At 38.8% G+C, this 23,330-nt stretch overlaps 1 protein-coding gene across 1 annotated transcript; it reads right to left on the bottom strand.

Annotated features, from left to right (window-relative positions):
• Window positions 1–14,579: 14,579 nt before the first annotated feature.
• On the bottom strand, window positions 14,580–22,651 carry LOC110315402 (zinc finger protein interacting with ribonucleoprotein K). Its single transcript, XM_021189468.1, has 4 exons — window positions 22,416–22,651; window positions 21,771–21,809; window positions 19,602–19,728; window positions 14,580–18,382 (listed from the first exon to the last, which is right to left on the bottom strand). The coding sequence occupies exons 2-4, from the start codon at window positions 21,801–21,803 to the stop codon at window positions 17,139–17,141; spliced, it is 1,404 nt and encodes a 467-aa protein (XP_021045127.1). The 5' UTR covers window positions 21,804–21,809; window positions 22,416–22,651; the 3' UTR covers window positions 14,580–17,138.
• Between the last annotated feature and the right edge of the window lie 679 nt (window positions 22,652–23,330).

Here is a 23,330-nt window from a genome sequence, read left to right as displayed (position 1 = left end):
ATTACAAAACAAAATAACATCAAAACATAACAAATCACAATACAAACAGATAGAACAAAACCCATCATACTGAAGTTGCAAGAGACAGACCGTTACTGACCAAATATGTCATTTCAATTTGGGGTTTGTACCCCACCTTTGATGACTCAGTTCTTGGAAAATAGACATAACTTTTATATTTATAATAAGTCATAATCAGCACTACAAAATGGCAAATATCTATCCTCTATGCTATTAGAATCTATTTACCCATCATTAACCACGAATTTTAATTTGCTGTGTTTTGTCTGGGATGCTCTTAATTTCAATTGGCTAGCCTTCATGGTCATACTTTTGTGACCCACCTACCCCCTTGGAATCTTCCTTCTCTCCCTTCTCCTATCTTGTGGCTTCTCAGAACCAAGCCCAGGAATGCAACAATCATGGAAATCTTCTGCCCAGCTACTGGCTTGTAGTCATCTTTATTTTTATATTAGCATTATAATACAAGCAAAAGATAAATCCTCAACATACACACACATAGACACACATATTCATATAGTGAGATATATATATATATATATATATATATATATATATATATATATATATATGTATATATTTATAATGAGTCTTAAGCCCATCAAGTTCATGATTCAGACTAACCATCAGCATCTAATCCACATATAAACTGTTAGAGCACATGAAGATATGGGTTCTTGAAAATCAGAGCTACAGGTTCTCCTTGACACCAGACAAAAACAATATATTCAAGAAGAGTCCCATGGAAGATCCAGTATTGACAGTATAGCAGATGCCAGAGGCCTAGAACCAAGAGCAATGTCTCATTGCAATGAACATTTACAAAAGAAGAAAGAAAAAAGAAAATGAATGAAAGAAAGAAAGAAAGAAAATGAAAGAAAGAAAGAGAGAGAGAGAGAGAGAGAGAGAGAGAGAGAGAGAGAGAGAGAGAGAGAGAGAGAGAGAGAGAGAGAGGAAGGAAGGAAGGAAGGAAGGAAGAAAGAAAGAAAGAAAGAAAGAAAGAAAGAAAGAAAGAAAGAAAGAAAGAAAGAAAGAAGCTGTTTTGTTACATACCTCAGCACGCCACAGTTTCCATAGAAAGATGTTTGACATTTTGTTTGTTTGTTTTTTTGTTTAATTTTGGAGGAGGTTTCAATGACAAAGGGTATAAATGGAGAAAGGACAGAGGGTTGAGTTTTGGGAGTATGGTGTGAAATTCAGACAGAATCAATTAAATTTTTAAAAAAGAAATAAATTCCACTTCTGTCATTATTCTTCCTTTGGGCAGGAACATTTCTGGGTTAAAAACTTTGAGATGGGTAGCCCTAACTCTCCACCAAGGGCCATACCTATCTACTGGAGGTGGTATTAATAGGTTCTACCTTCCCCTTCTCTGCACATTTCAGCTATACCACTACCGGGCATATTCCCAAAAGATGCTCCAACATATAACAAGGCCATATTCTCCACTATGTTCATATCAGCCTTATTTACAATAGCCAGAAGCTGGAAAGAACTATGACCCTCAACAGAAGAATGGATACAGAAAATGTGGTACATTTGCACAAAGGAGTACTACGCAGTGATTAAAAACCAATGACTTCATGAAATTTGCAGGCAAATGGATGGAACTAAAAAATATCATCCTAAGTGAAGTAACCCAGACACAAAAGAACACACATGGTATGCACTCAATACTAAGTAGATAGTAGCTCAAAACCTCACAATGCCCATGATGTAATCTATAGTCGATATGGAGCCTAGAAGAAAGGAAGCCCAGAGTGTGGATGCTTCAGTCCTGTATTGAGGGGGTAACAGGAAGATCAAAGGGCCAACCCGGGACTGCCCCACCTGAAGATCCATTATGACTATAAACACCAAACCCAACACTGTTGCCATGGTCAAGAGGCACTTGCTAAGAGGAACCAAATGTGTCAGTTCCTTGGGAGGTCCAGCCAGCAACTGACCAATGCTTATGTGGATGCTTAGAGCCAACTATCAGAAAGAGCTCAGGAAACCTGGTGAGGGAGCTGTTGGAAGGACTGGAGGAGCAGAGGGGGATTTCAACCCCACTGGAAGAACAACATAGGCTTGCCTGACCACCCAGTTCCTCCAGTGGCAAATACAGTTTAAAAGAGTGTCTTGCTTATTTTTATTGTATGTATGCAAAAATATATCATTCACATTCTACCGCCTTTCTACTTAATTATGTTGTGGATCAACACAGCACCTAAAGACAAATACCAGTGCTGAAATCCCAGTGATTTTTTTTTATTTTTTTATTTTTTTTGCTTCTTTTAACAGTGAGTCTGAGTCCTATCCTGTAGCTGCTTGTATTCTAATGTTAATTTGTATTCCCCCTCAAAAAATATTTGTATGAGAGAGTCTGTATGTAGCTTCTGAGAACCTTACCCCAGTTGGTTGTGATTGGTAAATAAAGATGGCAGCAGCCAATAACTGGGGAGGACAGACAGAGGTGGGATTTTAGGATTCCTGGGATTGGGACTTACAGCAAGAGGAGAAGGAGAAGATCTAGATGCTGGGAGAATATGGAGGAGGGAAGAGATGCCATGCTGGTAAAGAGTACAAGACAGAGAGGCATAGGAGCCCTGTGAAAGAGTCATGAGAGCATGGTCCAGAAGGCTGCCCAACAGGATCTAGAGGAGCTAAGATAGAACACAGAATTTAGAAAGTAGTAACTTGGAATTATCAGTGGGATGTAGATTTAGCAACATGGAGGCTAGGTAGCTGCCCAGCTATTGTGATGCATAAGGTATAATAATAGTTTTGTTTTTTTTTTAAAGGCTTTCATTCAGGAACATAAACCATTGAGGTAGGTAATGACCATTCACCATGATTTATTTGTTAATTATTAACACTACAGATGGTGTCCCAACCATCTGGGAAGAACTCATGTTTAAAAATCAATTGGAGATTCTTGAATGGAAACCACATTCCTTCCCTTTAAAACGGGGAAGCAAGAAGAATTGGTTTTATTTTTTTATTTTTTATTTTTTTGGCTATTCATGTTTCTTTTTTTGTTTTTTGAACATTTTTATTAGTTTCTTCATTTACATTTCAAATACTATCCCAGAAGCCTCCCCTCCCCCCACACCGCCCTGCTCCCCAACCCACCCACTCCTGCTTCCTGGCCCTGGCATTCCCCTGTACTGGGGCATATGATCTTTGCAATACAAAGGGCCTCTCCTCCCATGGATGGCCAACTAGGCCATCCTCTGCTACATATGCAACTAGAGACATAGCTGGGGGGGGGTTACTGGTTGGTTCATATTGTTGTTCCTCCTATAGGGTTGCAGACACCTTTAGCTCCTTTGGTACTTTCTCTAGCTCCTTCATTAGGGGCCCTGTGTTCCATCCAATAGATAAATGTGAGTATCCACTTCTGTATTTGCTAGGCATTGGCATAGATTCACAAGAGAGAGCTATGTGAGGGTCCTGTGAGCAAAATATTTTCGGCGTATGCAATAGTGTCTGGGTTTGGTGGTTGTATATGGGATGGATCCCTGGGTGGGGCAGTCGCTGGAAGAACTTTCCTTCCATCTTAGCTCTGAACTTTGTCTCTGTAAATCCTTCCATGGCTATTTTGTTCCCCATTCTAAGAAAGAATGAAGTATCCACACTTTGGTATCCCTTCTTGAGTTTCTTGTGTTTTGCAAATTGTATCTTGGATATTCTAAGTTTCTGGGCTAATATCCACTTATCAGTGAGTGCATACCATGTGTGTTCTTTTGTGATTGGGTTACCTCACTCAGGATGATATTTGCCAGATACATCCATTTGCCTAAGAATTTCATAAATTCATTATTTGCAATAGCTGAGTAGTACTCCATTGTGTAAATGTACCACATTTTCTGTATCCATTCCTCTGTTGAGGGACATCTGGGTTGTTTACAGCTTCTGGCTATTTAAATAAGGCTGCTATGAACATAATGAAGCATGTGTCTTTATTACAAGTTGGAACATCTTCTGGGTATATGTCCAGGAGAGGAATGCTGGATCTTCCAGTAAAACTATGTCCAATTTTCTAAGGAACTGCCAGACTGATTTCTGGAGTGGTTGTACAAGCTTGAAATCCCAACAATGGAGGAGTGTCCCTCTTTCTCCACATCTTCAACAGCATCTGTCAGGTGGAATCTCATGGTTCTTATGATTTGCATTTCCCTGATGATTAAGGATGTTGAACATTTTTTCAGGTGCTTCGCAGCCATTCGGTATTCCTCAGTTGAGAATTCTCTGTTTAGCTCTGAACCCCATTTTTTTTTCCGAGACAGGGCTTCTCTGTATAGCCCTGGATGTCCTGGAACTCACTTTGTAGACCAGGCTGGACTTGAACTCAGAAATTCACCTGCCTCTGCCTCCCACCCAATTTTTATTATGGTTATTTATTTGATTTTCTGGAGTCCATCTTCTTGAGTTCTTTATATATACTGGATATTAGTCCCCTATCTGATTTATGATTGGTAAAGATCCTTTCCCAATCTTTGGTGGCCTTTTTGTCTTATTAACAGTGTCTTTTGCCTTACAGAAGCTTTGCAATTTTGTGAGGTCCCATTTGTCAATTCTTGTGCTTATAGCACAGGCCATCGCTGTTCTGTTCAGGAATTTTTCCCCTGTGCCCATATCTTTGAGACTTTTCCCCACTTTCTCCTCTATAAGTTTCAGTGTCTCTGGTTTAATGTGGAGTTCCTTGATCCATGTAGGCTTGACCTTAGTACAAGGAGATAAGAATGGATCAATTCGCGTTCTTCTACATGATAACCACCAGTTATGCCAGCACCATTTGTTGAAAATGCTGTCTTTTTTTCCACTGGATGATTTTTAGCTCCCTTGTCAAAGATCAAGTGACCATAGGTGTGTGGGTTCATTTCTGGGTCTTCAATTCTATTCCCTGATCTAACTGTCTGTCACTGTACCAGTACCATGCAGTTTTTAATCACAATTGCTTGGTAGTACAGCTTGAGGTTAGTCATGGTGATTCCACCAGAGTTTCTTTTATCATTAAGAATAATTTTTGCTATCCTAGGTTTTTTGTTATTCCAGATGAATTTGCAAATTTCCCTTTCTAACTCATTGAAGAATTGAGTTGGAATTTTGATCGGGATTGCATTGAATCTGTAGATTGCTTTTGGCAAGATAGCCATTTTTACATTATCTGAGAGCTTAAGCTATGAATGCTGACCATTCCTTCTGTCAGAAGGCAGGCAACAGAAAGCAGGTGTGAATAAGATGGGAATGGAAAGATAGATGGATGTTTAAGAAGTCAATGTTTGGCAAGCAACTGGATTATTAGAAAGCTTGGAAGTTCTCGGATAGCTTAGCATGGCATATATTCATAACTCAGCCTGAGACGAGGCTCATACAGAAAAAAAAATAGAAGGGAAATCAATTAAAGGAATATACAAAGCAAAGGATGTTAATCTAAGTTATAATAAAGAGAAAGAGGATACAATTCACATATACCAATCTCCTTAGAAGGGATGACTAAAGAAAAAATACATTGTTTTAGGGATAGAAGAATAGAAGATTAAGCATGAGAATAGGCTCTTACAGAACTATGGAAGGGAATTTAATTGAAGTTAAATACATAGGGAAGGATGTTAATTCAAGTTATATAAAGAGAAGGGGGATATAATTATATATCCACAGATACTAATCCCTTTAGAAGGTAGGAATAAAGGGAAATTACATTATTTTAAGGATAGAAGGGAGAAAAGCTGGTAATAGTTTAAGAGTTTTTAAGTATACATGGAAGAATAAAGGAATGCAGGCGCTTGATCTCAAATGTAGGAAACAAAGTCATGGAAATAGAGAGAAACCCTACCTCAACAGATAATTGTAATTGTTTAAAATTGTTTTAATTGTTTTGCATTGTTCTAATTATCAAAATGAAGGTGGTTATATGTTTTGTGGTATTAATAACATTACTAATCCTCTGGAGAGCAGTCAGAGTAGAGCCTGAGAAAAAGGAGGTTGCTAAATTGAACCAATTGACTTCAGGTTGCCAGAACAAGGACATGCTATTTTGGTAGAAAGGTTCTGTATTTGTGTTAACAGATTTTGAATATTGTGGAATGACAAATGTTTTAGACCCCTTCCAAAGTAATACGGATCATAGATGATAGGAGAAGACCCCATGAAGACCTTGACTACAGACAGAAAAGAAAAATTAAAGAAGACCAATCAAGACAGATAACATGAATTGCTGATTTCTGCACAGGGAAATAGCCTTCAAACTGGCTTAGAAATAAAAGTGTCTGTAGCCAAAACATCGCTAAAATTAACCAATAAATCGTGTTGGTTATAGAATCCTTAACATTCATTATACATAATCTCTAGAATTCACATGGAATGAAGGAAGATATATTACAACTAGTTGTTGATCAAACTAACTCATAAAAAAGACAGTTGTATTCCACCTGCTCAAACAAGGAACAAAATTTCACCCTTAATTGTTCTGTGCATATTACATTATCCATCCAAATATCTTTATAGCACTAAAAATTATGTTGTAAGATTCATATATTACAAAATACAACACCAAGATGCAGCTCTGGTAAGATTTATCCTTAGTGATATTGAAATGACTTGATGCTGTTTCCAGAGACTTGCTCCCAGACCTGCTTCAGGTACTGTGACTGATTTCTGATAACCTTGGTTTATCCAGTCTTTCAGACAGCTCCCGTCAGGACTTCAGTTAAGGCCTGAACTTTCTAAGCATACATAGACTAGATAAAAAATGCTAAAGTTATATTTTTTAAGCCTAACCTATTTTTCTCCTTACCACTTAAAAAATATTTGTCACCCAAATTCAGCAAGAAGAAATTTTGGGGAGTTGTCATCCAGATTCCTCAGTTTTGAGTGTCTGATATTTATGTTATAAATTATAGATATTTTGTCATTTTAGGAAAAATTTGGAAATGGTCACAATTTTAGATAGGGAGGAAACTAAATAGAGAGCTTAAATTTGGTGATTTCTACATACTTTTCTCTACCCTTTCCTTCTTAGGTAAAGGGAAGGGCATTAATAGGAAAAAGGAAGATAGAGTAATATAAGAAATTAGGTATGTGGGGATGGATTACTAAATACTCTTAAACAAAACATTTTATAACCATAATCTTACATTGATAGAAATCTTTAAATATTAACTAATATTAAGTATTAATTAATGCAGAATTGAAGTTACATTTTCTTATAGTGATACAGAATTTATATATTGATACAAGTTTAAGATTTTCGTTGGAATAAATCTTTGTATATTGATAAGAAATTTTAAAATTAATTTTGTTACTCTTAGATTGGCACTTTGCTTATGCAACTCATTAAGAATAAAAAGCTTAGACCCAGTTCTTTTAATAGCTGCTATTACAAAGTGTATAGGATGATTAAGTAATACAAGTTAAAGGTCAGATAGTAAACTCATGATAAAATTAGATTCTAATTTAATTACAATAAAGTGTTTTCAAGATTATTCAAATAGTAATTAGCAAAGAGTAGTCAATGTTTAACAATTCAATTATACTACATATAAATAGGTATTCTTCAAAAGCACAGGGATCCACAGAATACAGCATTTAATATTATTTCATTATTAAAAGATCTTTTGACTACAAGACATCTCTGGTCCTGACTGTATCCCAGTTTTACCTAATGAAAGGCCTGAAACATCATTAGCACCAGATGGAGTTCCTTAAATTGTGGCAATCTAGCCACTGTGTAAGAAATACCCTAATTTTATTTGCAGATAAAGTACTGTCCAGAAAGGACAAATGGATGCTGGTTAGCAGAATGCTAAGCTCTGCCAAGTCAGGGTAAACTACTTCTTCACAATTTCTGCTTTACTTAGGGTCTGTCAGATCATTCTGACCCAGAAGGCTGAAGGGAGATACTCCAACATAATAAGGAATATTGAACATGGTCCAGACAATCAGCTGTCTCTACAAACTGAATATGTTCGGGAAGCTAAGTCATTGTGCTTCCTATAAATTCAGGTAATATTTAATTCCTTCTCATACCTATGACAGGGATAAAGACTAGGTATAGTCTCATAATTGAACTTAAGAAGTCTAACATTAAAGATGTTTCAGATTTGAAGGAATAGTTTTCAGTTGGTAGTACACATTAAAATCAAACATATTTGAGGTACAGAATTGTAAACTCTTTAAGTTAAGACAGATGGTAGAATACTTTATCTACACTGTCAAACTGGATATTATATGTTATATGTGTACAACATACCTTAAGATTTACTTAATTGTTATAATGTTCAATGCATATCTGAAAGAAAAGAACCTTTTTAATTGGAGAAAAGGGGGAAGTGTAGTTGCTTCTATTCTAATGCTAATTTGTGACCCCCTCCCGCCAAAAAACCATTTGCACTAGAGGGTCTGCACAGAGCTACTGGTAACCTGTCACTCAGTTGGTTCTGAATGGTAAATAAAGATGCCAGCAACCTATATCTGGGGAGGACAGACAGAGGAGAGATTTTAGGATTCTTGGGTTTGGGACTGGAAGCAAGAGGAAGAGGAGATGTGGATGTTGGGAGAGTGTTGAGGAAAGGAGAGATGCTATCTGGAGAAGAGTATAGGACAGATAGTCATAGCTGCCATGTGAGGGAGCTGGTAGAGCACTGTGAAGAGGGCTGCCCAACTGGATCTAGAGCAGTCAAAATAGAACATAGAATTAAGTAAGTAGTAACTCAAAATTATCAGTGGAAGGTAGATTTTAGCATCATGGAGGCTAGGCAGTGGCCCAGTTATTCTGCTGCATAAATATAAAGGTTGTATGTGTGTGTTTCATTTGGAAACATAAACCATTGAGTTTGGTCATAGCCACACCCCAGGATTAGTATTAATCATTCTACTTAGTGAACTAGATAGCTAAAGCTTCTTCTCACATGTCCAGTTCTCTTGATCACACTTGACCTTTCTTTAATCCTTAATTCCTTTATATTAACTGAAATAGTAGTCAGAATTAACATGTCTTTAGTAACTGAGAAGAGTCAGTCAGTTATGGTTATTTATCTATTGACTGTTAAGTGCACACTTTGTCTCAAGGGGAAAGTTATAATTTATATTGTTTAATTTCTCTGCTTCCAAGGCTTATATTAATCACATCAGAAATAATTTCTGAGGTCATATGAGCAAGGTTATGAAAGACACCTTTCTTTCTTGCTCTGAAGACTCCCAAATATAGTCAGCACAGATACACAGTGTTCCCTAATTTTCATAAAATCCAGTACTAAGTCAATGATAAAGACCCCATCTCCATAGTCAGTCTCAGTTCATTCTGTTTCTGTGAATTGCAGGTTATTCTTCATGGTGGTTTTCTATTGTTTCTTCTGTACTCTCTCTTCATATATCCTGAATATTATTATGAAAGAGATGTAATTTTTTATTAATTATGCATGTAAATGGAAATTAGCAATAGCAATTTGTGAGTCACTAGTATCTACTTTGACATCTTTGATTTTTTTTTTATAGCTGTCTAATAGTTATGGTAGATTAATTCCCACTGTCCAGGTCAGAAGTAGAAATACAACATGTAATTGGACTACTTAAATCCAAAAGTTCTTTCTGTCAGAATTGATACAAGAAGGTCTTTAAAATACCTAATTAATTCAAAAGTCCCTGATCACAAAGCCATGCGATACATTCTCAGACTCTCTCCAGTCTTAAATGCAATTTGTGTCCCAACTTGGAATTCTGTTCACTTTGTTGATATTTATTGTACAATTTTGGTTGTAAAAAGTTTTCATTTGGGGGGGACTAGAGGCATGGCTCAGAGATAAAGACCATTTGCTGCTTTTGAAGAAGTCCCAATTTGGTTTCTGGAATCCACAAAGAAGCTCATGTCTGTCTGTAAATCTCTTCCCCAGGGGTTCTGACACTTTTTTCTGTCCTCTACAGGAACTATATTCTCATGTTCCACATACAGATATTCAGGCCAAACATTATGCACACACAATAAAATAGATAAAAATAAATCTTTAAATAATAATTTCTTACACTGAAAGATAAGTCCCGTTTCATTCTAAGTCAGTTGTAATATCTTCCTAACTGGAGTCCCTGCTTTGGCCCTTATCATACCAATCCCACATTTGATTGTTTCCTGAGTGAACACTGCAATACGTTTTTAAAACCTTTTAAGGTGATTTCTTTGCATCATTTAAAACGCTTCTTGGCTCCCCAATGAGGGTGCTCTTAGGCTTGGAACTTGTGAAAAGAATGACTGCTACAATCTCTGGGGCCTACATAGGGCGGGAGTTTGAGGGGGAGCAGGCACATTTTTTTTTCAACTGTTCGATGCACTTGCCAAGACTCTGACACTGTCCTGTTTTGTTTTGTCGTCACATTGCCTTACATTCTAACATCTCAATTTTCCCACCCACAAAGCTATCTTAAAAGTTGTCCTGCACAGCAGCCACTGACGGATGTATTGTGGAGGTTGAGTATAACAGGTGAAGGTTTGAGAACTTAGGACCCACCTGTGCTAGGCTCAGGGCCGTGGGTGGCTGAGAGCCACACTAAAGTAGGGAGAGTGGAGACCACTGTCACCTGGCCTTAGAAACAGGACCTCCTGGCACCGCCACCGCCCAATACCCCCTGCAGTGGCAAACGAATCTCCTTTTGCTACTTCCTGCAACAGTAACTCGAACCTGTTCCTATATAACTATAGAACTTTATAGCTATAGAACCCCTAAAAAGCGTGACTCGCGGAGGAAGATGTCGGAAGTCCCGCCTAAACGGAAATAATCCCAGTAGTGCGCACTGGATTCTGGGCAATGTAGTTCGTTCAGAGAAAGTGCTACACTGGGGTGCTGACTTTGGAACCAGTAGGAGCCTCAGCAATGAATACATGGCTGAAGGTTCTAGTAAAGCTCCCAGAATCTCGCTGCGAAGAGTGGCATCTCTTTCCTTTAAGTCCATATCCAAAGAATAGGGAGTGAAAATGTTGAGACATATTACATCAGATGTTCCTCTAACAAACACACCACACCAAAATCACTAAGTGCATTAATTTACCACTCTTATGTTATTCATTGTTAAAATAAGTAAAGACTCTACTGCATTTACTGAATTCACAAAGGCTTTCAGAAGCATGAACTCTTTGTTATTCTATACTGTCATAGTTCTCCCAAAGAACTTATACTTGATGTATGGCTTAAAAGAAAAAAAGAGAAAGGCCAATCACAGTTATATAGGGGCAGTGAGTGACTGTTGGCGTGTTTGGGGGCTATTTTATTGGTTTTTTTTTTTTTTTTTTTTTCAGCTCTACCTCCCTCCCAACCATTATTCTACCCTAATCCCTTCCAATCCCACAATACTAGGTAGGAGCAAAACAATGTTAGAGTGGAATGGGGTGGAGACCTCTTTCAGTCAACAAATACAATACTTCCTGCAAATTAGGGTCCTCAGTTTCCTTGGGAGAAAAGTCCAGTCTTCGTCTTCCAGGTATCTCCAACTTCTGGTCAAACCACAGCAACAGCAACCAGGAATCTGTCCCCTTGCAAGAGTCTAGCATTCATTCCCTCTCCAGAGTCACAATAATTAAGTTATCTGCAGCTGGCAAAAACCATGCCCGTCCTAGATCAAGAGACAATCATAGTTAATGGCTGAGGACAAACTGAATAGCCCCATATCCCACACCTGGGATTTAAATAAAACCATTCACCTGAATTTTTAAAAGATCCAAAATTCTTACTACAAATGAGTAACACAAATTGTGGGCTGGAGAGGTGGGTCAGAAGTTAAGAACGCATACATCACGAAGTGAGGGTCTGAATCCAATTCTCAGGACTCAGTTCATAACTATCTAACTCCAGCTTGCAGATCCAATGCCTCTGACCTTCAAAAATGTTTAAAAAAAAATCAGACTGAAATGATACTAGGTTTGGCTTAAGTAAAGAATCAAGCATGGTTATTGCATTTGACAAACAAAAACAATATTGTGGGGGCAAGGGGGAGGTTATAAGAGTGACATGGTTGGCAGCTGTTAGCACAAGTACACTTTTGGTGGGTTTATAAGACACCTGGTATCCAGATTTAAGAAGCATATGTAACTCTCTTCAGTTTATATACAGGTAAAATCTTAGAAAGTTGGTTGTTATCAATGTCTGACCATTGTGTCTTAAAGATCTCTAGTCCACTTTACATGTGCTATTTTACATATGAATGTATCACATTTGTCTATGACATCATATTTGATACCATATACCTGTCATATATGTCTATCATATCATATTTGATTTGGTTGTATGATACATATATATTCAAGTTGTGTCAACGATGTAACTGCCATGCAGAATTACTTGGTTTGTCTCCTGGTTGGACTGCTCTAAAATTATTACAAAGCACATACTCGGATGCTATTTATGACTTTACAATACAGCCCTTAGACTTTTATTTCCAAACTGTGGTATGGTAGTGAATTGCAGTATGGAAAAGATGTTTAAATATACACTATTAAGTAGAAAAAACCCAGATGCACTATAGTGCATTGGAATGCTACTGTAATACGTCTTTCTGTATAGACTGCATCGATCCTTTTATTAATGTTATTATTAATCTTAGTTATGTTAAATGGGTTGAAAAATGCCTAAAAAATTGGTAAAGCACACTTCTGGGAAAGGTTTGTAACATTTATGTAGTATGTGGAGTGTGTGTGTGTGTGTGTGTGTGTGTGTTTAACTTGAAGAAGTCATTTTTTTCTTTTACCTTCCACCATGTAGATCTCAGGGAGTGAACTTAGGTTGTGATTTTATTGGCAAGCAGCTTTAGTCACTGAGGCATCTCATTGGTCTTGCTGGGAAGATTTATGAGAGTATTTCTAAAGGTCATTGGCATCAGATCAGGAAACTAAAGGAGGAAGACTTCCCCTGAACATTGTTGTTATAGCTCATTAAAGGTTTAGATGAGCAAAACCCAGAAGGGTGAAGTTATCATACAAACAACTACCAAGCTCCATTCCTCTTAACTAAGTAACTTTTTTTTTTTCTTCTTGCATCTGCAATGACTTGAGGACACCAGGCTGCAGATCATTCAACATTCACTCACTCATTTATTTATTTAGGCGGGGTCTCGCTATGTAGTTCTGGCTGTCCTGAAATTATGTAGAGCAGGCTAGCTTTGCACTCACAGAGATACACCTGCTGCTGCCTCCCAGGTGCTAGAAATAAAAGGCATGCACCGCCAACACCTGACTTCAACTTTTAGACAGTAGACTCAGACTCTACTGATTCTCTAGGGGCCCCCAGGCCTTCAGACTTGAACTGTGGGAGGGACACTTGCAGAACTGTTTTGAATCTTCCAGCCTCTTAGACTAGGCAACAATGATTTTCTGGGCTTCCCAGCCACTGTGGGACTATCCAGTCTTTGTATAATCTAATTTACCCTTACTCTCCTTATATTACCTATAATTTCCACTTGGTTCTATTTCTTTTGATAAACTAAAAAGATAACAAAACCAAATCAACAAAAAACAGAAGTTAGGGATATATCAAAATTTAGGACTGGGATGTAGCTTAGTTGGTTGGATAATTACCAATCATGCACGTAACCACAGCACTAGAAAGGTAGACGTAGCAAACTCAGAAACCTAATATCATTCTCAGCTATTGAGCTCAAGGCCAACCTAGACTACATGACAGTATAAAACACAAACAATAACTACTTGGAGATACATATATTGTATACATATAATATATATATATATATCCAAGTTTTTGTAAGTATTCATAGGACCTCCTCAGATAATCTTTATTATATGCATATATGAAAATATCCACTGAAAAGTTTAACTATTTCCTTATGCCCATTTTACATTCAGAGGGATAGATTAAAAAAGCAATCAGGAATCTTGTTTTTAAACATGTATATTAAAATGTAAGCTATGCACATGCATATAAAATTTTGGAAAGATAATTATGCCTCAATTAAATTATCTTTAAAAAGCAAGGATGGGGGGCTGGTGAGATGGCTCAGTGGGTAAGAGCACCCGACTGCTCTTCCAAAGATTCGGAGTTCAAATCCCAGCAACCACATGGTGGCTCATAACCATCCATAACAAGATCTGACGCCCTCTTCTGGAGTGTCTGAAGACAGCTACAGTGTACTTACATATAATAAATAAATAAATAAATAAATAAATAAATAAGCAAGGATGACAATCAAAAGTTGTCACTTTCTAACACTTTACTTACATATTCATGTTCTTCAGGTTACTTGCCATGACTGCATCAATATAATAAAGATAAACTAAACACACTATTGCATATCCCTTCTCGATTCAGTATTTGTTAATATCATTTTAACAGTTTGGAATTGCAATTAACAAATATTAAAACCAGTATTTACTTCTTATGCAAAGGCTAGACTTATAGACAGGGAATATGCTAATTAAGCAGGTCATGTTTAGAGCATACAGTGCCTATGACTGTCAATACTGTGAACAGAAGAGAAAAACCTATTAAAATATTGTTCCAGTACTTAAAAGCACCTCCCCCCATTAAACAAGGACTAACCTATCAAAAACTTGAAGGAATAAACGAAGCCTTAATACATATTGTTAGTGTACATCTATTTATTAATGAAAAGGACAGTAACATGAATTTTCATTTGAAAATAGGCAAAAAAGCAAAACAAGTTTTAAAAACATATACTTGGCAAGTAAACACATAAAAATATTCAGTATCATGAAACACAAAAAAAGCAATTAAGACTATACAATGTGTTATTATACAGCTATTCAAATAGCTTAAAGTAAACTCATTAACCACACCAAGTACTAGCAAGAATGTTCATACCCTGTCTACATCAGTGGTTTTCAACTTGTGGGATGTGACTCCTTTAGGAGTCAAATGACCCTTTCACAGGTGTCACCTAAGACCATAGGAAAACACAAATATTTACAATTCATACCAGCAGCAAAATTAGAGTTGTGAAGTAGCAACAAAAATAATTCTATAGTTGAGGGTCACCACAACATGAGGAACTGTATTAAAGAATTGCAGCTTCAGAAAGGTTGAGAACCACTGGTCTAGAGCAATCTACATCAGTTTGACACTTTCTTAAAAATTGAAGCATTCACATATACTTAATTACTGGCTCAAGAGGAATTTAAAAATGTAAGCATACTGAGTCATATGCTCATATCCATAATATGTAACAGCTCAAGAAAGGATTCAACCAAGAGCCGAATGAATAAAAAGATCAATAGATTGTTGTATAGTCACAAAACCAAACATGGTATAGCACTATAAAGTTATTAAAAAGCAGCAGTGATGAATCTCAAAATAATTATGTATTCCTAAAAGACACTATATCTAAGGGAAAAAAAAACTTTTGTTTTCATTCACAAACTGCACTCTTGTAAGTCAAATATAAGCTATTAAACACTTATAAGTCTGGGAACACAAGGGAGATTTTAACAGGGTGAGGTAAGTCACAGACAAGTTCATCATTACCAAGATGAATTTTAAGAGTTTTTGAATAATAAATCAGAGACGACTGCAATTCACTAAAACATCGATAAACTTTATAAAAAGTGACTCAAAATACAAAGCTCAGAACTCCTACTTTCTGGAAACCAGAAGGCTTGGTAACCCCCATTTTGATTGAACTCTGTCCTCATATACAGATAAGGGCAGCCTTTTGTTAATGCAGGAAATGGCAGAGACATTTTGTGAATACCAGACTACAAAGACAGCAGCTAGAATGCAATTACAACAGCTACATTCTAAGACTAAAGAATCTTCATTTCCTTATTTTCCTATCTCTATAACAAGACCGGAGGTAAATGATCAACTCCACTATCCCACAAAACCATACCATTTTTGACAATGACCTCAGCTATTGTAAATACAAAGATCTTTAGGTCCTGTAAATACAGCCAAAGACAAAGATTGTTGTGTGCACTTTTAAAAGAGCCACATTCCATCTGGCTGGCTGAAAACTCCACTATATCCATCTTTTGTATGCCAATTATGATTCACATCTAGCTCTGATCACCTCATGAGTGGTCATCTTATTGGCTGGTGCCTATGGAATAATTCCTATCAGGGCACACTCTTTATACAGCCTTATGAACTGTCTCTCTGCATCATAGGCATTTTAAGGACATCCTTTGAGAAAAAGAAATGAGCCAATTCATTTCATTTCCACAAGTAAAGGAGCTTATGGCAATAACAGACATCTTTGAGATGACCACAGAAAGTTTCCAACTAGATATTCATGTATATGAATACTTATTTAATTATTCATAAACTATAATAATGAAGTCCTGGATGTTGGCCTAGGAAGCAATACAAATTTGCTTTCTTCATTTTGCTGTCCGTGCAGAGGTAAACCAAGTTGAGACCCTCTATAAAAGCTGTCCATTCTTTCCTAGAATGATCAGTGTGTTTACCAGCCTTCCCATTTAGTAAACTGCACTCTTAAGAGTAAAGGTAGCTTTAGGAATAAGGCATTTATCAGTGTACAAACCAGAGCAATGGGGAGAAGGCAGTGACCAACTGGTAATCAGGAGGCTGGAAACATTCACCTAACTGTCGTATGACACAGATTAAAAACTACTTTTTCAAAGAAGCAGAGAAGCAAATTATAGACATCTTTAGCAGACAATAAATTTGATCTTCTTGGTGAAAGCTTAGTCATACCCACACTTTAGTGAGTTAACACTGGGGGACCAACTTTCCACAAATACTCCATTTAAGAATTCTTCCAGGCAATCTGCAGTTTGCCTTTCCTTACCATGATGGTGTAATCATTGTACACTGGTTATGTGGTAGAGAACAACTGATAGCTTCTATCACAAACACTGGTACTGACAAAAATGGCAAGGGTCTTGGCCAGTTCAGGATGGGCAACCAGTTCCTGAGCCTACTTACGCCTGAACTCCTGAGGAATCTTATTCCCCTAGATACCGGAAGATCAACCTTAGACTGTAGTTGGAACCTCTGCCAAGGTTCTAGTGTCATAGCACTATTTAAAAAAACAAAAAACAAAAAGAGGGCATTCCCTATAAATCTAAGGCTTTTTCTCAAGTACAGATTTGGAGGAGCTAAATGATGTTAGGCCTTCAGCTGAAGGCTTACCCACATTTGCTTCTTTCATGAGGTTTCTTAAGCGTTATGACATTTTTGGTGATGAATGAGGCTAGAGCACTGACTAAAAGAATTCCCGCATGTGTCACATTCATAAGGCCTTTCTCCAGTGTGAACTACCTGATGCTGAATGAGACCAGACTTTTGGCTAAAGGACTTTCCACACTGGCTACACTCATAGGGCCTTGCTCCTGTATGAATTCTCCGGTGTTGAATAAGGATGGAGCTTTGACTGAAAGACTTCCCACACTCACTACACTTGTAAGGCCTTTCTCCAGTGTGAACTCGCTGGTGTTTAATAAGGGTAGCTTTTTGGCTAAAGGATTTCCCACATTCTCTACATTCATAAGGCTTTACTCCAGTGTGAATTCTCCGGTGTTGGTTAAGAATGGCACTTTGACTAAAGGAATTCCCACACTCACTACACTTGTAAGGCCTTTCTCCCGTGTGAACTCTCTTGTGTTTAACAAGTGTAGCTTTTTGACTAAAGGACTTCCCACACTGGCTACACTCGTATGGTCTTGCTCCAGTATGAGTTTTCTGGTGATCAACAAGACTGGAGTTCTGTCTAAATAATTTCCCACATTCACTGCACTCATAAGGCCTCTCTCCAGTGTGTATTCTACGGTGATCATTCAGGTGGGAGGTCTGGCTAAAGAATTTCCCACAATCTCTACACTCCCAAGGCCTCTCTCCAGTGTGGACTCTCTGATGCTGATCAAGGGAGTATTTGCCACGGAAGGTCTTTCCACATTTGCTGCACTCATAAAGTTTCTTCCCATTGGAGGTTTTTGGGTGGTGAGCAAGTGTTTGCTTTTGACTGGAAAGGCTCTGACATTCTTCTGACTTGTCACTTTCATGACTTGTTTCTTTCCTACCCTCAGTGCTTTTTCTGAACTTCTTAGTTTTGGGACAGACCTTAGACTTCAGAAGGCTCAGTATGTCTGGGAGGTCTTTTTCAAGATCCCAACTGGGGAAGGACTTTGCTGACAGGTAGAATAGGTATTGATTCAAGTATGAAGCCCTGTCAGCATTCTTCTCCAAGGGTTTTCCTGTACTATTATGGTCTTGGTGTTGATCAACTTTTGAACTTGCCTCTGTACTATGTTTCTGCCCAGGTAGACCAGGCAGGCGTAAAATGTCTTGCAGAATCGGGACACACTTTTCACAGAGGTTAGTTTTTGGTGTGGTCTCGGATCTCAAACCCTTTGACGCTCGTGTAGAAACCCTTCGCTCTTCATCTTCTGTTCTATGCCCACAACCTGAAAGAGAATTACTGATGAGATGCAATGATGACTATGTTCGGAGGAGGAAGCCCAAGCATACAAACACTCCACAGAATGTTTCCCCCAAAGACAAACAGATGGGTAGGAAGGATCTGCATGGAAACATCGGGTCTCTAAAGAGAACAGAACTGGGAAGGCCTCACAGAATAAAGGCCACCAAAGGAACCACAAGGGGACAATCTTTAACTCTTTTACCAATGGCCATAAGATGCTAGAACACAGTATTTATACATTCATCATGGATTAGCTTCCAAATCCATAAAATTTATGACAGAGTGAAGCAGGATGTCATTTGCCGTTGCTAAGTGTAATCTTTACATGCAAGCCTTGGAACTCCAATCAAAAATGTATAGCATGTGCTCAGAATTGTGTGTGAGGTAGTCTTAGGAACCACAAAGGAACCACAGAGGACCAGTATAGCACAGAAGAATATGAGAGACAAGGAGAAGCGAGTAAACAAGTGGCAGAGATCACAGATAAAGTTAGAAGGCAGAAGATAGGATGAAAATGAGGCTTGGCTGGTAGTACTTGCACCTAAACTGGTGGTCACAGGATGTTTTGGAAGATAGCCAGGATGTTTTGCCTTCCTCTAGATGTCACTTATCACATCCAGGCCTCCTATAAAGCCATGGCTGCTTTTCGGAAGAACCAGATTCCGAGCTTGATTCTCATTACATGTGACCTAATGAAATGCTGTAACTACATGTGACATCATGACAAAGGTCCACAAGAAAGAAAAGGCATAAGAAGTATACACAGAGGTATCTCACAAAAGATCACTATAGATCCCAGGAAAGAAAACACTAGTTTTAAAATATCCAAAAATCAATGTCTAGCAATGTGCAGCCATGCCATATGCAGTCATAAAAAAGCAAGCTGGTCACTGCTAAGCACTTGCCATGCCAAGTGTCATGATGGTAGACAGAGCTAGTGGCAAGACAAGCAAGATGACACCTATTAATTAGGATGACCACAAGATACCCAACTTCCATGAAACGGGAAGCAGGTATTAGGGTTACATAGAGAGATCTACTTGAGGAAGTAGACACAGTTCAGCACTATCACACATAACATATATACCCATAATATGCAGAAATGAACAGATCTCAAAGTCTAGTATGAAAAAGATAAGTCCGCCTCTAGGGAAAAAGATGACAGGGGGTTTCAAGATACTAGGAACATGTGAGAGCCTTACCCTGGGAGTTTATAAGTGCAAAGTTCTGCAGCATAACACTGAGGTACAGGAGCTTCTGAGTCTCATCAAGAAGTCTCCATTCTTCATGTGAGAAGCAAATGGCCACATCTTGAAATGTCACACAGCCCTGCCATAATAGGGACAGTTTATTCCATAGTCAACTTCACCCCCATGTTGCCAAGAATACCAATTTACTCATCCATCTCATCTTCTCCCTCTTCCCCATATTCCTACCTCAAGCAATATCCAGTCCTACAACCTCTAGTAACAATTATATTTCAATAGTTCCAGTATTGGTGTCCTAACACCAAGAGCAAATAAAATAACACTACCTAAATTGGTATGTAAGGCTGTATTTGTCCTTGGCAGACAATTTCTCAGGGGTCATCCTGATGGTCCCTCTTAGATACAATTAGATGAGTTCACCCTTTACCCCTTTATCCTCAATGTTAAGGGTTGGGCTCTTAAAGATCATGATCCCTCTGCTCATACACATTAATCCTCCTTAGACTACATTCTCAGTCTTACTCTCAGACCTACCTTTAAAACTCTTCTCCATATCTTAGCTGTATCACTATCTTCTCTACATATTTAGCATACAACATTCAGAGAGCAGAAGGCAAATATAAAACAGGATCAAGTAATTCTCTAAACCTCAAATGGTACCAACTGTTATAAGCAGTCCAGGATCCTGCTCCAAAGACCAATTGTCCTTTGCTTCAATCTTAGCTACCCAGAATCACCTGCAGTCTGCCACACCCTTGTCTTCTATTTTGGCTGATTTTCAACATCCCCTCAACAGTGATAGAGCACTGGTTTCCTTCAATATCCTCATATGGTGGAAGGAGCATTAACTAGTTTTTGGGCATCTTGTTTCATGAGCACTCACTAATACCACCTAAATTAATTATCTCTCAAAGGCCTCAAAGACTGGGATTCAACAAGTTAAATTTGAAGAAAAAACATGTAGTTCTAGCCACTGGACACCTTCTACTTAGTATTGCTACCTCTGTGTCTGCCTTATTGCCCTAAGCCTTAGAACTTTGATCATCCTCTTGCTCATGTCCATCAATGGCTTCTTCTCTCATTACTGTGTTTCTAATGGCCATCACTTCTACCTAGATGTCCAAAACTCAATCACTGTTCCACCTTTCCTGAGAAGCTAATACTATTACTGTTATGAGAAACATAACTACCCCTACTTACAATCAATGAACACTTACATTTTTCGCTAAATATTGACCAGCCCTTAAACCTCCTCTCAAATTCAAGGCCTATAAAGCCACCCACCACATGATATGTTCCTTCATTGATTGTGAAAGATCTTAGAAGTAGCCAAAAGCAATTAAAATTTATTCTAAATGGAAATGAACCTGAGTACCAACTTTATATTACATTTGATGGAGTATCCATCCTTCTAGATTTTAAACTCCTAAAGCAGTGGTTCTCAACCTGTGGGCTGTGACTCATTTGGGGTTAAAGACCCTTTCACTGGGAAAACACAGATATTTATGTTCCAGTTCATAAAAGTAGCAAAAGTATAGTTATGAAGTAGCAATGAAAATAATTTTACGATTGAGGGTCACCCCAACATGAGGAACTAAAGGGTGGCAGCATTACAAGGGTTGAGAACTACTGTCCTAGAGCCTATATAAAAAGTATCTTCCCTTCTTTAAAATCTGAGACTCTAAGCAGCTCCAATTTCAAAACTAATCTAGACTCTTACCACTTCCTACATCTTCACCCTGGCCTAATCACTGCTAACACTCTCCCAAACTATTATGGCAGCTTCCCCCATGGTCTTATTGACTTCCTCACAATAACTGGGTTCTCCACGCTACAGAAACATGGAGGCTTATAGATTAGATCACCTCCCTCCTCTTCCCTTTCCTTTCCCTAAATGTTGAATTACCTCATCACTCTAAAGCAGAACGCTGAGATACATTCCACATCTGAATCCTGCCCTGCTGCTTTCGCTTCCCATAGAAGAAAACACTTGGGGTTCTATGAACCACATGAGATTCATCCCCAAACATTTACACATGTCAACCTTACATATCACATTCTATTGTTTGGTACCAAAAGGAACTGCTCCAACCTTCAATTTGTTAAGGCTCCTTTGACTCAAGACAAATGTCTCAGTGACAGCTTAGGACATATTCTCCTCACCTGCATGAGGGCCATATCCACTTCTGCAGTCATGGACACCTGCGAGATGAGAGATGTCAAGAATGATGGCAGGGATCCAAAGCTTTAGGTTTTCCTATACTCTCTCCCAACCCGGAGCAAGGTGACATAGGGATGCCCTCATTATATCTGATCCTAAATTCTCAGTGCTTGTGCTTACTCATGGGCCCTTGAACAATGACTCACCTGGCCTATAACATATCTCCATCCAACCCCCAGGTTCTAGAGTAGCCCAAGAACCAGCTGAGATGAGAATATACATACATACATACATTCATATTCTCACCATGAGAAGCAGCTTTTTGGAAACCCGAAAACCCACACTCAAGTCTGTGTAGTTTTTCCGTAACAAAAATTCCTGTCATGGGGATAACGGTACAACACTTCATCTCATTATTACGGGCCTAAATAGTCCACACTTCAGCGTAGCTCCAAGAAATTACACACACCATGGCCCTGGCTGTACCATTCCGCCTCCTCACTGTAGCTTTGCAAATAGAAAAACCCGAATCACGTACTCCTACTAATACAGGGGTCTAGGGAGTAGCGACTTAAGTGGACTCCCTAACTCTGACTCTGCAAGATAAGTGGTGGGGACAAGGGAGCCCCAAATGTCGCAGCACTTACCTAAGTCTGGTGCATGAGCGTGGGCACAGCCATCCAAGTAGGCAAGCGCAGACAACGGGGAAACGGGGACGGGGGACCTGTACAATACTGCCACTGTCAGTGCCCGGACTGCGATGGATATTACGCCCTAGAACCGCTCCTTTGAGACTCTTCGACCCGTACCTCTGGACAAAGGGGTCTTGCACACGATCTGGAAGGAGGGACCCAAAACCGCTAAAATGAGCGCCACAGAGCGCAGCCGGAAATCCCGCCCCATCCCTCCATCCAAACCCAAAAATGGTACTATCCTAAATGCTCATTGGCTCATCCTCCTCTCTCTGTGGATCGCGCATTCTGGGTAACGTAGTTCCTTCCGATATGCGTCTGTGGGTGGGGAAGCTGTGCAACCTCATCACCTGGAACAAAGGCCAAAAGGGATGGGTGCTGGGAAACGCCATGTACGCTAGTAAACAACCCTTTTTCATCTGTCTTCTTTTCTGAAGTCCTCGGCCATAGTCTTGGGCCACCCAACCCAGTACTTTCCAACCTGGGGGCAAACAGAATACAAGGATGCTGGACTGGAGTTCCAAAGAAGCTGTGGTTGTATAGTTGAACTCAAACCCCGAGGGTGCTGAGGGACTTCTCCATTTGTACCCAAATGCTGGGCAGACATCCCGATGGAGAGCCCATGCCTAGCCTCTTGAACTAGCTCAGGGCACTTGACCTCCTAGTCCACTGTTGGAAGCCACTTGCAGGGAGGCGAATTTAAATCCTTAATGACTACTACATTTCCTTGTTGTCTGCTTAGATACCCCCTCCCTTGGTATTCTAATACCACCCCTATCCTTCATGGCACTTGACTTGCCCCTTCTTCAGTGTCACCCTAAGAGAACATACACAGCTCCTTAAACTTCAAATAGATCTGTCTGGTAGCTA

Source organism: Mus pahari, unplaced genomic scaffold (assembly GCF_900095145.1).
Source record: "Mus pahari unplaced genomic scaffold, PAHARI_EIJ_v1.1 scaffold_5003_U1_1, whole genome shotgun sequence".
Classification (NCBI taxonomy): Eukaryota; Metazoa; Chordata; class Mammalia; order Rodentia; family Muridae; genus Mus; species Mus pahari.
The sequence above is the reverse complement of the archived record's forward strand: the minus strand, read 5'-3'. Positions and strand labels throughout refer to the sequence as shown.

Excerpts from the sequence above, each read along its gene's own strand:
- LOC110315402 (XM_021189468.1), bottom strand. The coding sequence starts at position 21,803 with ATGACTGCAGAAGTGGATATGGCCCTCATGCAG. Across the intron at positions 19,729-21,770 it reads TGGATATGGCCCTCATGCAG|GGCTGTGTGACATTTCAAGA; the intron begins GTGAGGAGAATA and ends CTATTATGGCAG. Across the intron at positions 18,383-19,601 it reads TGCACTTATAAACTCCCAGG|GTTGTGGGCATAGAACAGAA; the intron begins GTAAGGCTCTCA and ends ATTCTCTTTCAG.